At 42.6% G+C, this 14,946-nt stretch overlaps 1 protein-coding gene across 1 annotated transcript; it reads right to left on the bottom strand.

The window, feature by feature from the left end:
• Positions 1-215: 215 nt before the first annotated feature.
• fam185a (family with sequence similarity 185 member A) lies at positions 216-13,245 on the bottom strand. The gene is made up of 8 exons (XM_014148378.2): positions 12,569-13,245; positions 12,208-12,317; positions 5,816-5,908; positions 5,244-5,382; positions 2,161-2,202; positions 1,953-2,051; positions 1,629-1,763; positions 216-1,480 (listed from the first exon to the last, which is right to left on the bottom strand). Exons 1-8 carry the CDS (start codon positions 12,990-12,992, stop codon positions 1,368-1,370), a joined length of 1,155 nt encoding a protein of 384 aa, XP_014003853.2. The 5' UTR covers positions 12,993-13,245; the 3' UTR covers positions 216-1,367.
• Between the last annotated feature and the right edge of the window lie 1,701 nt (positions 13,246-14,946).

Genomic DNA, 14,946 nt, shown 5'->3' with positions numbered 1-14,946 from the left:
ATAGGAATTTGATAAAGGCCTGTGGAGAGGACTACAATTACACAACATGAGTACACAGTCCATGCAGACAAACAAACACATGAGGACAGAGTTTATACATACATTCAAACTACCAATTTAAGGTAAACCAAATCCCTACCATTCACTGCACCTTTAACTCTAGCTCAATGTCAAGCACCTGACTCGAATGACCAAAGACGAATAACCACAACAGATTATTTTTAGGCAAGGAAATATTGTTGAATTTTTATCAGAACATCAATGCAGTATATACATTTATGTAAAGCTTCTACATCAAAACATTTCAACTGAGTGGGAAAAAGGATAAAGATGTTTTATATGCATTACAACATGGATTATTTAATTTACATCATACAGCAAATATTTTTTGCATTGTAATAATATTCAAATACAAAATTGCCTCTATGATTTCATTGTCAGTGTTGATGTCAACACTTTTCCCAGTATTTTTTATTCACAGTAAATTGAACCCTCCATGAATAGTTTAAAATAAAGGCAACAACAAACACTGGTCACATTCTTCTACCAAGCATCTAAAAACATTTTGTGCATTTTGCAGTTTCAACCCCACGGTCAGAAAGTCTTAAGAGTGAGGTTCTCCTGGTTTGTCATAACAAACAAGGCAATTATCTTCCTCAATAGTGTGCAATGAATTCTACTAGATGAAAAGCCAAAATGAATATACATCCTGCCATTAAAAGAAAGCTAAAACATTTACATTTCACATACTATCAAACTTATTTAAAATGCAAGCGCGGCTATTCAGAAACAGCCAATGACTGAACTAGCCTGGCTGCCACTAGATTTATGCTTGAGCCATCTCATGACAACAGTTGGCTAAAGCAGAAACATAATGACTGAGTTACCTCTACTAACCGTGATCATGTTTTGCAACTGCATTTAGACACGTAATAAAGCCTAGTAACCGTTGTCAATGCTACAGATGTGATTTTACCTTCATCATGATATTCACTAATGAAACTATTGATTGAGAACAGAAATCAATTAGATTTGAATTTGTTTAAATCTGCTCTCATGGGGTTCTCCGTCTGCATGTGTCAAGACCCCCAAAGGGCGATTCATTTCATCATATCACTGATCTGTCTCCCAGTTCCACATTGGCAAATTTCTCTTTTTTTGTCTCTCCTATGTCAGCTTAGCAGTAACAGAGAAAGAACGGTGGTTGGACTCTGCCCAACAGTCACAGTCAGTGAGATAGTCACTATCAACATAAAGGACAGTTATGTCTACACTTGTCCCTGAGGACTTAGTTCAGTAGGTAGACAGGAAGTAGGTAGGACATTTTTGGAAGTGTTGGAATGGGGCCTAGGTGTAGGAGTGAAGCCTCAGCTGCCCAGCTTCAGAGACTCAAACCAGCTCTGTGCCTTCAGGGTGATGGAGCCTCTGTCTGCCTGGGCCCTGATCCACTGGTCACCCTGGGGTTGCCCATTCATATGGCCTACAGGGAGAGCAGAATAAATGGAATTGGGTGGGTTTAGTAGTAACAGTAGCAGCTGTGTACTGTACTCACTGGGTGAGTAAACAGTAGGAGTAAGTATAACTCATTGGTGAGTTTAGTCCAAGTTGTATTTATAGGGATGACTGACCGGTGACAGTAGTCATGCCATCTTTGGAATCTCTCTCTGCTTGGTGAAGGACTATCTCTGGGCTGGTCTCTACTGAGGTTCCACACAGCTGCACTCCTGCTCTTATAGAGGAGGGGACACGCACAGACACTGCACCTGAGAGAGGGAGGAAGAAGGGGGGGGGAATAGAAAGCAAAAGGGAGAAAAGAGTGACGGAAAGACAGTGACAGGAGAAGACTGGGTCAGAGGTGTAACATTGGAGAGAGAAAGAGACAATTCAGAGGGATGACCAGATATGGCTCATCCTATACCCAGTACATCCACCCAGAATGTTATTATGTTTACCTTGCTGAGAGTGGAGTTCTGCACTGCCACTGTCTCCTACATATGCATCAATGTTTCCACTGTTGGACAACACCTTCAGGAAGCCATTATTAGACCCATCTGGCAAAACGTGGCAAAGTAAAACGCTTAAAAATCAGCTTAAAATAGTCTCAAACAAAATTTGACACAATCGGTTTTCAAATGTAGCACAGAGTATTGGCGCACTTACCTACAAATATATCTCCAGTCTCATTCCGCACTGTGGCATCGCCTGTATGACAAAGAAACTAAACGTGAGATGCTGATGTACCCAGAGAGCTCACAGGATAATGGTTTCCATGTCCTCTAGGAGAACAGAGAGGCTGTCTATCTCAGAGGAAATCTCCATTCATTATGGCTGACTCATCCTCTTCTTGCCTCACTTTCTCTCTGTTAATTGCTCTTCCTGTTTGTTTTTTTGTTGCCAGAGGTTCCTCTTCTTCTTTCACTCTACGTAACCTTGATTTATCTAAGCAGTGACTCACTCAGGCCATCCACAACTTAATCATCTTGTTTACACCAAGTTAGGGAAAGCGTTTAAGTCTCTGGTCTGAATAATGGTAGTCACTAAACCAAAACAGTCCTGACTAGGAAAACTCTGTGCCTTAGATATAGCTGATAAATAGGGCCCAGGGTTTTTGCAGGTCATGTCACGTGTTCAATAAAAATTCAGGGCCCTAACTAAAAGTGCTGGCCAGTATTTGGCAGTATACTCACAGATCACTGCAGCTGTACATAGCCCATCCAACTACCTCATCCCCATACTGTATTTCTTTCTTTCTTTATTTATTCATCTTGCTCCTTTGCATCCCAGTATCTCTACATACACATTAATCTTGTACACATCAATCACTCCAGGGCTTAATTGGTATATTGTAATTACTTCGCTACCATGGCCTATTTATATCCTTACATCCCTTATCTTACCTCATTTGCACACACTGTATATAGACTTTTTCTACTGTATTATTGACTGTGTGTTTGTTTATTCTATGTGTCGAACTGCTTCGCTTTATTTTTGGCCAGGTCGCAGCTGTAAATGAGAACTTGTTCTCAACTGGCCTACCTGGTTAAATAAAGGTGAAATAAAATAAAAATACAGTTGAAGTCGGAAGTTAACATACACTTAGGTTGGAGTCATTAAAACCCGTTTTTCAACCACTCCACAAATGTCTTGTTAACAAACTATAGTTTTGGCAAGTCGGTTAAGCTCATCTACTTTGTGCATGACAAGTAATTTTTCCAACAATTGTTTACAGGCAGATTATTTCACTTACAATTCACTGTGTCACAATTCCAGTGGGTCAGAAGTTTACATACACTAAGTTGACTGTGCCTTTAAACAGCTTGGAATATTCCAGAAAATGGTGTCATGGCTTTAGAAGCTTCTGATAGGCTAATTGATGTCATTTGAGTCAATTGGAGGTGGACCTGTGGATGTATTTCAAGGCCTACCTTCACACTCAGTGCCTCTTCGCTTGACATCATGTGAAAATCAAAATAAATCAGCCAAGACCTCAGAAAAGAAATTGTAGACCTCCACAAGTCTGGTTCATCCTTGGGAGCAATTTCCAAACGCCTGAAGGTACCACGTTCATCTGTACAAACAATAGTACACAAGTATAAACACCATGGGACCACGCAGCCGTCATACTGCTCAGGAAGGAGACTCGTTCTGTCTTCTAGAGATGAACGTACCTTGGTGCGAAAAGTGCAAATCAATTCCAGAACAACAGCAAAATACACTGGAAGAAACAGGTACAAAAGTATCTGTATCCACAGTAAAACGAGTCCTATATCGACATAACCTGAAAAGCCGCTTAGTAAGGAAGAAGCCACTGCTCCAAAACCGCCATAAAAAAGCCAGACTATGGTTTGCAACTGCGCATGGGGACAAAGATCGTACTTTTTGGAGAAATGTCCTCTGGTCTGATGAAACAAAAATAGAACTGTTTGGCCATAATGACCATCGTTATGTTTGGAGGAAAAATGGGGAGGCTTGCAAGCCGAAGAACACCATCCCAACCGTGAAGAACAGGGGTGGCAGCATCATGTTGTGGGAGTGCTTTGCTGCAGGAGGGACTGGTGCACTTCGCAAAATAGATGGCATTCATGAGGGAGGAAAATTATGTGAATATATTGAAGCAACAGCTCAAGACATCAGTCAGGAAGTTAAAGCTTGGTCTTCCAAATGGACAATGACCCCAAGCATACTTCCAAAGTTGTGGCAAAATGGCTTAAGGACAACAAAGTCGAGGTATTGGAGTGGCCATCACAAAGCCCTGACCTCAATCATATAGAAAATTTGTGGGCAGAACTGAAAAATCGGGTGCGAGCAAGGAGGCCTACAAACCTGACTCAGTTACACCAGCTCTGTCAGGAGGAAGGGGACAAAATTCACCCAACTTGTGGGAAGCTTGTGGAAGGCTACCCAAAACATTTGACTCAAGTTAAACAATTTAAAGGCAGTGCTGCCAAATACTAATTGTGTGTATGTAAACTTCTGACCCACTGAAAACGTGATGAAAGAAATAAAAGTTGAAATAAATCACTCTCTACTATTATTCTGACATTTCACATTCTTAAAATAAAGTGGTGATCCTAACTGACCTAAGACATGGAATTTTTACAAGGATTACATTTCAGGAATTGTGAAAAACTGAGTTTAAATGTATTTGGCTAAGGTGTATGTAAACTTCCGAATTCAACTGTATATGACTAGAAATACAGTATTATATTGTGGCCAACATATACAGTGCATTCGGAAGGTATTCAGACCATTTGACTTTTTCCAAATATTGTTACGTTACAGCCTTATTCTAAAATGTATTACATTCCTTTTTTCCTCAAATCTACATGCAACACACCATAATGACAGTGAAAACAGGTCTTTAAAAATGTTTGCAAATTAACTTAAAAATAAAGAGAAACGCCTTAACATAGGTATTCAGACCCTTTGCTATGATACTCCAAATTGAGCGCAGGTGCATCCTGTTTCTATTGATTATCCTTGAGCTGTTTCTACAACTTTGAGTCCACCTGTGGTACATTTAAACGTATTTGGCTAAGGTGTATGTAAACTTCCGACTTCAACTGTATGTGTGAATTCAAACCGATATCACAATGACAACATATTCCACAAACCACTGTCAATACCATTGACTCATAAAAGCCAAAGCTCTGGGGTGACAATGTTTCAAGTCTCATGAAGGCTGTGTTACTATGCAATGCTAAATGTACCATCCACTATATGCGCAGCACTCCCCTCCTCACCATGTATGTGTCCCAGCTGTATCCTCCCTGAAGAGGACGATATGGAGGTGGACTCAGCATAGATGGCCTTCACCTTCAGAGAGCCATGTTCTGTCGACACGTTCATAGTAGTACCCTGGATCTTCTTCACATTCACCGCCTACAGACAGAGCACAGAAAGAGCTTATATCTAGTATTAACTGTAATACACATACAGTGGGGAGAACAAGTATTTGATAACCTGCAAAATCAGCAGTGTTTCCTACTTACAAAGCATGTGGAGGTCTGTAATTTTTATCATAGGTACACTTCAACTGTGAGAGACGGAATCTGAAACAAAAATCCAGAAAATCACATTGTATGATTTTTAAGTAATTAATTAGCATTTTTGTTTTAGATTCCGTCTCTCATAGTTGAAGTGTACCTATGATAAAAATTACAGACCTCCACATGCTTTGTAAGTAGGAAAACCTGCAAAATCGGCAGTGTATCAAATATTTGTTCTCCCCGCTGTACCATTCGACACATATATACTTATATAAAATAAACAATTGGGTAGGGTAGGTCTCAGAGTATAACAGCAGCTACTGTACACTGTGTCCAGAGGTGCTGATGTCCACGTTGCCATGGATGGTTCCCACCCCAGTGACGTTGCCCCCCTGGGACTGGACCTGCACCTGGTGACCCTGTACAATAGAATAGGAGATTATTATTTTTTTTACAATGGAAATATTTTTTGCTCTCCTCCCATTGCCCCCCCAAAAAAACACACAAGATGCATGCTCAAGCAATATCTAATCCCCCCGAGCCTTCAAGGCATAGCCAAGGGAAGTAGGGGTGCTGAGGGTGAAGCACCCACTGACAAATTGAAATTAACCTTTTCACGTGTGAGTTCCAAATATCTCTAACGGTCACCCCAGCGTGAGTTGTTTTATGCACATGATGTCAGAATGCACTCACTGTTACAAAATGTGATTGTTACGCAACAGGACAGTTAACCCGCGCTGCCTGCTAATTATCTATAGGCTGTGTTTCAACTTGTCAATTTATAATTACTTTCTAACAGTTTGCATGGAGGTGTGTTCCACCTCATTAATTCACATAGAAGTAGCCCATTTCATTGTTACGGACAAATGATGTTTTACTGAGCCGGACAAACTTTTCTCGAGGAGACCCCAAGCACTTCCCCCGTGTTTTCACAGATCAAGTATGCAGACATTTGCGCAGTCTTGCACAAATTCTTTCCCCGTGGCACATTTTCTGGCTGGTGCTCGCATTGCCTTCATTGTTGTTTTCCTTTCAAATAATAACTTTGGACAAGTTTGCGTTCCTATCAAAGTGCCTTAATATCTGTACATCACGGCATTTCTACTGTATGCATGTACATATTTATGATAATGTACAGTGAGGAAAAAAGTATTTGATCCCCGGCTGATTTTGTACATTTGCCCACTGACAAAGAAATGATCAGTCTTTAATTTTAATGGTAGGTTTATTTGAACAGTGAGAGACAGAATAACAACAAAAAATCCAGAAAAACACATGTCAAAAATTGTATAAATTGATTTGCATTTTAATGAGGGAAATAAGTATTTGACCCCCTCTCAATCAGAAAGATTTCTGGCTCCCAGGTGTCTTTTATACAGGTAACAAGCTGAGATTAGGAGCACTCCCTTTAAGAGTGCTCCTAATCTCAGCTTGTTACCTGTATAAAAGACACCTGTCCACAGAAGCAATCAATCAGATTCCAAACTCTCCACCATGGCCAAGACCAAAGAGCTCTCCAAGGATGTCAGGGACAAGATTGTAGACCTACACAAGGCTGGAATGGGCTACAAGACCATCACCAAGCAGCTTGGTGAGAAGGTGACAACAGTTGGTGCGATTATTCGCAAATGGAAGAAACACAAAAGAACTGTCAATCTCCCTCGGCCTGGGGCTCCATGCAAGAGCTCACCTCGTGGAGTTGCAATGATCATGAGAACGGTGAGGAATCAGCCCAGAACTACACGGGAGGATCTTGTCAATGATCTCAAGGCAGCTGGGACCATAGTCACCAAGATAACAATTGGTAACACACTACGCCGTGAAGGACTGAAATCCTGCAGCGCCCGCAAGGTCCCCCTGCTCAAGAAAGCACATAGACATGCCCGTCTGAAGTTTGCCAATGAACATCTGAATGATTCAGAGGACAACTGGGTGAAAGTGTTGTGGTCAGATGAGACCAAAATGGAGCTCTTTGGCATCAACTCAACTCGCCGTGTTTGGAGGAAGAGGAATGCTGCCTATGACCACAAGAACACCATCTCCACCGTCAAACATGGAGGTGGAAACATTATGCTTTGGGGGTGTTTTTCTGCTAAGGGGACAGGACAACTTCACCGCATCAAAGGGACGATGGACGGGGCCATGTACCGTCAAATCTTGGGCGAGAACCTCCTTCCCTCAGCCAGGGCATTGAAAATGGGTCATGGATGGGTATTCCAGCATGACAATGACCCAATACACACAGCCAAGGCAACAAAGGAGTGGCTCAAGAAGAAGCACATTAAGGTCCTGGAGTGGCCAAGCCAGTCTCCAGACCTTAATCCCATAGAAAATCTGTGGAGGGAGCTGAAGGTTCGAGTTGCCAAACGTCAGCCTCGAAACCTTAATGACTTGGAGAAGATCTGCAAAGAGTGGGACAAAATCCCTCCTGAGATGTGTGCAAACCTGGTGGCCAACTACAAGAAACGTCTGACCTCTGATTGCCAACAAGGGTTTTGCCACCAAGTACTAAGTCATGTTTTGCAGAGGGGTCAAATACTTATTTCCCTCATTAAAATGCAAATAATTTTATAACATTTTTGACATGCGCTATTCTGGATTTTTTTGTTATTCTGTCTCTCACTGTTCAAATAAACCTACCATTAAAATTATAGACTGATCATTTCTTTGTCAGTGGGCAAACGTACAAAATCAGCAGGGGATCAAATACTTTTCCCCCTCACTGTATTATTCACATGTTTTGAAGTACTGTGACAAATGATGCATTCTGATTATTGCATAGATTGTAATGGACACCTATGATGTGTGTAAAATTCTTATGTAGCCTACATTTTCCGGTTTTGATGATTGTGTTATGCTGTCTCTACTTCTGTGAATGTCTGAACATTGCATCCAAAAAGAAACTGGTCACATTCAGAACATAACTTTGTAAGGACTGTTCTTGTGCAAAATGTTTCTGTGAAAAAACAGTGTGGCCAGTTCAAACGCTGACTTGCGTCAATTGAAACTGGACGCTCTAAATAAGCATTCTAAAATCACACTGGTTTGAGCGTACGCTGCAGGGACCACTATAGAATGATCACGCCTGTTTTTTGGTGCGTGTCAAAGGAAAAAATATTTAAGAAACAATCATGCAGTACAGTAAGCAAGCAGTTACACTGGCAGGCCCCAGTGGCAAAAAAATTATAAACCAAAAGCTTACCTTGGAAGAATTCCAGTGTTGGATAGCCATAGCTAGCTAGCTAAAATAGCACCGCTCTCTGAGTAGGCTAAACTAGCTAGCTGGATTGACTAAGTGAAAAGAAAAACACTATGAAATATAGCTAGCTCTCTTTTTCTTCACCTTCATTTTTGAAGAAATTAATTTGTTCAAAACTGTCTCTCTAGAGTCACCCAGAAGTGGCACTCCTAGTGGCCAGGGACTTTAATGCAGGCAAACTTAAATCAGTTTTATCACATTTTTACCAGCATGTCACATGTGCAACCAGAGAAAAAATATATATATATATAAAAAAATAATAATTCTAGACCACTTTTACTCCACACACAGAGATGCAAACAAAGCTCCCCCCCCCCTCCATTTGGCAAATCTGACCATAATTTGATCCTCCTGATTCCTGCTCACAAGCAAAAACTAAAGCAGGAAGTACCAGTGACTCGCTCAATACGGAAGTGGTCAGATGACACGGATCCTACACTACAGGACTGTTTTGCTAGCACAGACTGGAATATGTTCCGGGATTCATCCAATGGCATTGAGGAGTATACCACCTCAGTCATCGGCTTCATCAGTAAGTGCATCAACAACATCGTCCCCACAGTGACAGTAAGTACATATCTCAACCAGAAGCCATGGATTACAGGCAACATCCACATCGAGCTAAAGAGCTGCCGCTTTCAAGGAGCAGGAGACTAATCCGGACGCTTATAAGAAACCCCGCTATGCCCTCAGACGAACTATCAAACAAGCCGAGTGTCAATACAGGATTAAGACTGAATCCTACTACACCAGCTCTGACGCTCGTCGGATGTGGCAGAGCTTGAAAACTATTACGGACTACGAAGGGAAACCCAGACGTGAGCTGCCCAGTGACGCAAGCCTACCGGACGAGCTAAATGCCTTTTAGGCTTGCTTCGAGGCAAGCAACACTGAAGCATGCATGAGAGCACCAGCTGTCCTGGATGACTTTGTGATAACGCAATAAAGGTTGCCGAAGTGAACAAAACCTTTAAACAGGTCAACATTCACAAAGCCACTGGGCCAGACGGATTACCAGGACGTGTACTCAAAGCATGCGCAGACCAACTGCCAAGTGTCTTCACTGACATTTTCAACCTCTCCCTGACCAAGTCTGTAATACCTACATGTTTCAAGCAGACCACCATAGTCCCTGTGCCCAAGGAAGCGAAGGTAACCTGCCTAAATGATTACCGCCCCATGGCACTCACGTCGGTAGCCATGAAGTGCTTTGAAAGGCTGGTCATGGCTCACAACAGCATCCTCTCAGACACCCTAGACCCACTCCAATTCGCATACTGCCCCAACAGATGATGCAATCTCAATCGCACTCCACACTGCCCTTTCTCACCTGGACAAAAGGAACACCTATGTGAGAATGCTGTTCATTGGCTACAGCTCAGCGTTCCAACACCATAGTGCCCATGAAGCTCATCACTAAGCTAAAGACTCTGGGACTAAACACCTCCATCTCCAACTGGATCCTGGACTTCCTGACGGGCAGCCCCCGTTGTAAGAGTAGGCAACAACACGTCTGCCACACTGATCCTTAACACTGGGGCCCCTCAGGGGTGTGTACTTAGTCCCCTCCTGTATTCCCTGTTCACCCACGACTGCGTGGCCAAACAACTCCAACACCATCATTAAGTTTGCTGACGACAACAGTGATCACTGACAAGACGGCCTGTAGGGAGGAGGTCAGAGAACTGGCAGTGTGGTGCCAGAACAACAACCTCTCCCTCAATGTGAGCAAGACAAAGGAGCTGATCGTGGACTAAAGGAAATGGCGGGCCGAACAGGCCCCCATTAACATCTACGGGGCTGTAGTGGAGCGGGTCGAGAGTTTCAAGTTCCTTGGTGTCCACCTCACCAAGGAACGATCATGCTCCAAACATACCAAGACAGTCGTGAAGAGGGCACGACAAAACCTTTTCCCCCTCAGGAGACTGAAAAGATTTGGCATGGGTCCCCAGATCCTCAAAAGGTTCTACAGCTGCACCATCGAGAGCATCCTGACCGGTTGCATCACCGCCTGGTATGGCAACTGCTCGGCATCTGACCGTAAGGTGCTACAGAGGGTAATGCGAACGGCCAAGTACATCACTGGGGCCAAGATTCCTGCCATACAGGACCTGTATAATTAGGCGGTGTCAGAGGAAAGCCCACAAAATTGTCAGAGACTCCAGTCACCCAAGTTAAAGACGGTTTTCTCTGCTACCGCACGGCAAGCGGTACCGGAGCGCCAAGTCTCAGACCAAAAGGCTCCTCAACAGCTTCTACCCCCAAGCCATAAGACTGCTGAACAATTAATAAAATCACAACCAGACAATTTACATTGACACGCCACCACCCCCTTTTGTACACTGCTGCTACTCGCTGTTTATTACTGTGTAAGTCTATGGAAGGGGGTGAGAACTATGAGCCTCCTAGGTTTTGTATTGAAGTCAATGTACTGTGGCGTTCAGCAGGTCAGCCACCAGGGGGAGACTCGTCGAGGCCTGGTAACAGATGGAGTATACATCACGAGGCGATGGCTCCATCTGCTGGACGGGCTCTCCAGCCAGGACTAATTGGGGCTGATTGGGAGCTGGTGAGTAATCAAGGGTGGATTGCTCACTAGCTGTGTAAGGCCCATAAAGCTGCCAGAAGGGCAGCACACAGGAGGAATGGAGGAAGAAAGGACTCCCGTGGTATTGTTGACAGTTGCAGAGGTAAGAAGAGGGAGTTCAGTTTTGTGCCCGACAGGATATAGCCAGACCCAGAATACCAGAAGACGGCATCCCGGAGAGGGTCTCATTGGGGAGACCTATCCTTTTTGATCTATTATTTAAATAAACACCCTTGAAACTAAGCTAATCCTTCTCTGTCCGTGTCTGATCTGGGTAAACGTCTTGACCAAACCCCCTGGTCTGCCGCAGTACCTAGAGGACAGACGCTAGCTGTCCTCAGGCTACACCATGGTGCTACCCTACAGAGTGCTGTTGAGGCTACTGTAGACCATTGCAAAACAGTGTTTTAATCATGTGAATCTATTTAGTATAGTTCTCTAAAAAGCATAACTTTAATGTTTCTTTATTTTTATGAAATTCAGAGGAGGATAGTCAACCCCTTCGTCCTCAGAGGAGGCTCCACTGCTTTACATGCATGAAAGCTGTGGATGTAAACGTGGTTATTGTAATGTTTGGATTCAGTCTCTTGTCAGGTGAACTGTTGTGTCCTCACCTTTTGGTCTAATAATTCTCATCTCCAAACTGTTTCTTTTCAATTGCTACCATGTTTATCTATATGCTTTATATATTTATTCTGTATTCACTTGCTTTGGCATTGTAAACATGTGTTTCCCATGCCAATAAAGCCCTTAGAATAAGAATTGAAGGGGCTGCTGGGCCATTAAAACAGATGTGGCTGTAGTTTTAGTCAAACTATAACCTTATTCATATTTCACTTCACCGTACACACTTTAATCCTATTCATATTTACCTTGACTGAGTGCAGCACGCAGTTCCCCCTCTCTGTCTGCACCCTGCAGTTATCACCCTCCATCTTCTGGACATGCACGTTGCCCTCTCCTTGAGTGGTGATGTAAAGGTCTGACACACACACACACACACAGATGTGATTTCACTCACCATTTTTCTGTCATATCTAACTAATCACTGGTTTTATAAGAGGGAGGGGAAGTGCTTGGCTAGGGGTCATCATATAATCAGGAGCATCAGCTGACAGTTTGATCCAAGTACAGTTAGTACACCTAGAGCCATTCTTTTAAATGGCCTTCTTTAATTTATGATGCAGACAGTGGCTCTAAACTCATGATTCAACTAAACAAATCAAAACTCACCACTTTTGATGGGAGCAGTCAGCTCCACTGACACGTTGCTGTTTCTGACCTCGGACAAGATGTACAGTTCCTTGTTTTGGTCATCATAGTGCACCTGGAAGCTGTCTAGTTGGACGGCTTGATCTGCGCTGGTGCCATGAATGGTGATGAAGGCCCGGTTCGCCTCGGGGAAAGCGTGCGGGTCCAGAGGTCGTACAGAGATGTTACATTGGAGCTGAACCCGTACTTTGCCGAAGGGGTTAACAACAAGAGTCCACTGCTTCAAGGCTTTGCTCACCTCTTTCTTGGTTGAAGCGCAGTGAGAGGTAGAGAACGACTTCAGAATCAACAAGGAAGAGTCTTGGAGGTTATTTGAACACGCTGCCAGAAACCTCCAACGTAAAAGTCCGAGACTTATACGTTGGTTCGCGGAACAACAAAACATCACGGTCACAGATCATAAACAGTATTGAAAAGCATGCGCTTAAACATTTGCACCAGGGCTCCTTTATTGCTGCGCAGAACTTCGTCGCGTTACGCTCCACGTCCTACGGGAAGACAATACTTTTGGCCGAAGGATGATAAAACAAGTTCGAACTTAGGTGATATTCTAACCAAAGACAGGTTTAGAATCACTGTGTTCTAGCCCTGTCCTATAATAAACCAGCCTCTCGTCACCCACTATCAGCGTCTAAGTACTTCCGGGTGAGGACATTTTTGAAAATGTCTAAATAAAAGTCCCCCACGTAATAGAAAACTGTAATTAACCTGTATTTATTCATAATTTATGAAAGATAATTGTCATAACATTAACAATGATTCATCTTTGTTCATATTCAAGTGACATTTACATTTCCCCCCCCAAAGTTAAACAAATGCCCCCAATGCATTTCACTGTAGGCCTATAAATTACACATTGGCTTGTAGAGAAAAAAGTATTCTATGTGCCAATGTAAAAGGGGGTTTGGGAATACTCTGTAGAGTCTGTGGCACAGGTGGTTGGTGGCACCTTAATTGGGGAGGACGGGCTCGTGGTAATGGCTGGAGCGGAATCGGTGGAATGGTGTCTAACACATGGTTTCTACGTGTTTGATGCCATTCCATAAGCTTCGTTCCAGACATTATTATGAGTCGTCCTCCCCTCAGCGGCCTCCACTGGTGTAAAATCTATATATGGTGTTATTTCATGGGGGACTCTGGTCTAAATACCCAGCAACACTTTCTACTCCATCCCCAATGCAATAATACACTGTAGGTCTATAAAATGATTTTTTAGCTTACCCTATTTGCTTCCAGTGTGAAATAAAATGCCATTCCATACTAGACTTTAATGAACTCATGCCTTGCCCTAATGGAGGTGTCAAATACAAATTATTAGCAGGTGAATAGTTACTTCAAAGACACAATGTAGGACTGACATACTAACCTAGATTAAGGATTAACTAGTTGCGCCTTCTTCACATTTTAGTCATTTAGCAGATGCTCTTATCCAGAACCACTTACAGTAGTAGTGAGAGCATACATTTTCATACTGGTCCCCCATGGAAATCAAGCCCACAACCCTGGCATTGCAAGCACCATGCTCTATTAACTGAGCCACACAGGACTACACATTAAAATCAACCCAAGGCCAGACTTGACCTGTGGCAAAAAATTAATCTTGGCCCGACAAGTAAAATATTTGAGGCCATATCCTAGTAAAATCATATTGCTATAGTTTTATATTATTCCAAATGTTCACTGCCTTCCAACAATTCTGTTAAACCCACATTGGTCTCAATACAGTGTTTTGGTTGTTATTGGTACATTTTGTCACAATTACTGTTTGTGTATGGAGGTCTATATGTTGTTCATTTAATAGGTCTACATGAGTTGGAGTCAAATTGAAGTCAGTAAATTCTGGAAGTAATATTAAATTAGAAAATGGAGAGAAAAAATAGCTTCTAGACTTAAATAGCTTTTCCTTATCAGCTTATTTAGAAGAAAATGAAAATAAACAGCCCTGAATTCATTGCCTTCAATTCAAATTGACCCCAACCCTGAGGCCTAAATCCAGCACTCAAATTAGATGAGGATCACACTGCACTCAATGCATTACAGATCCATAGGCTATCCAATTCATGTTCATTTACAGTTTGACTCCATGCTCAAGTAGGCATAGTTATCAATAGTGTGTTTCTTTGTTGTTAGTCATTAAACATGTACGGGCCTCTTGGGTTTTCTTGTGAGACATTAGTATTAGTGTCCAATGCACAGATCAAAACCCTTACTTTAAGAAAGGGCTGTTGGACACACTTTTCAAAAACGTTCTCCCTGTAATACCAATTTGGTCTGACCTTTGACAGGAAATGTACAGAGGTTTTCTGCATCATACAAGTCAAAACCAAGACGGAATAAGA

The sequence above is a fragment of the Salmo salar genome, chromosome 16 (genome assembly GCF_965601325.2).
Source record: "Salmo salar chromosome 16, fSalSal1, whole genome shotgun sequence".
In the NCBI taxonomy this organism is placed as follows: Eukaryota; Metazoa; Chordata; class Actinopteri; order Salmoniformes; family Salmonidae; genus Salmo; species Salmo salar.
This window is presented reverse-complemented; position numbering and strand designations above follow the sequence as displayed.

Coding starts and splice junctions, on each gene's coding strand:
- fam185a (XM_014148378.2), bottom strand. CDS start 12,992: ATGTTTTGTTGTTCCGCGAACCAACGTATAAGTCTCGGACTTTTACGT. Junction 2,203..5,243: donor ACAGCTGGGACACATACATG/GTGAGGAGGGGA, acceptor TTTGTCATACAG/GCGATGCCACAGTGCGGAAT. Junction 1,481..1,628: donor TGGCATGACTACTGTCACCG/GTCAGTCATCCC, acceptor CTCTCCCTGTAG/GCCATATGAATGGGCAACCC.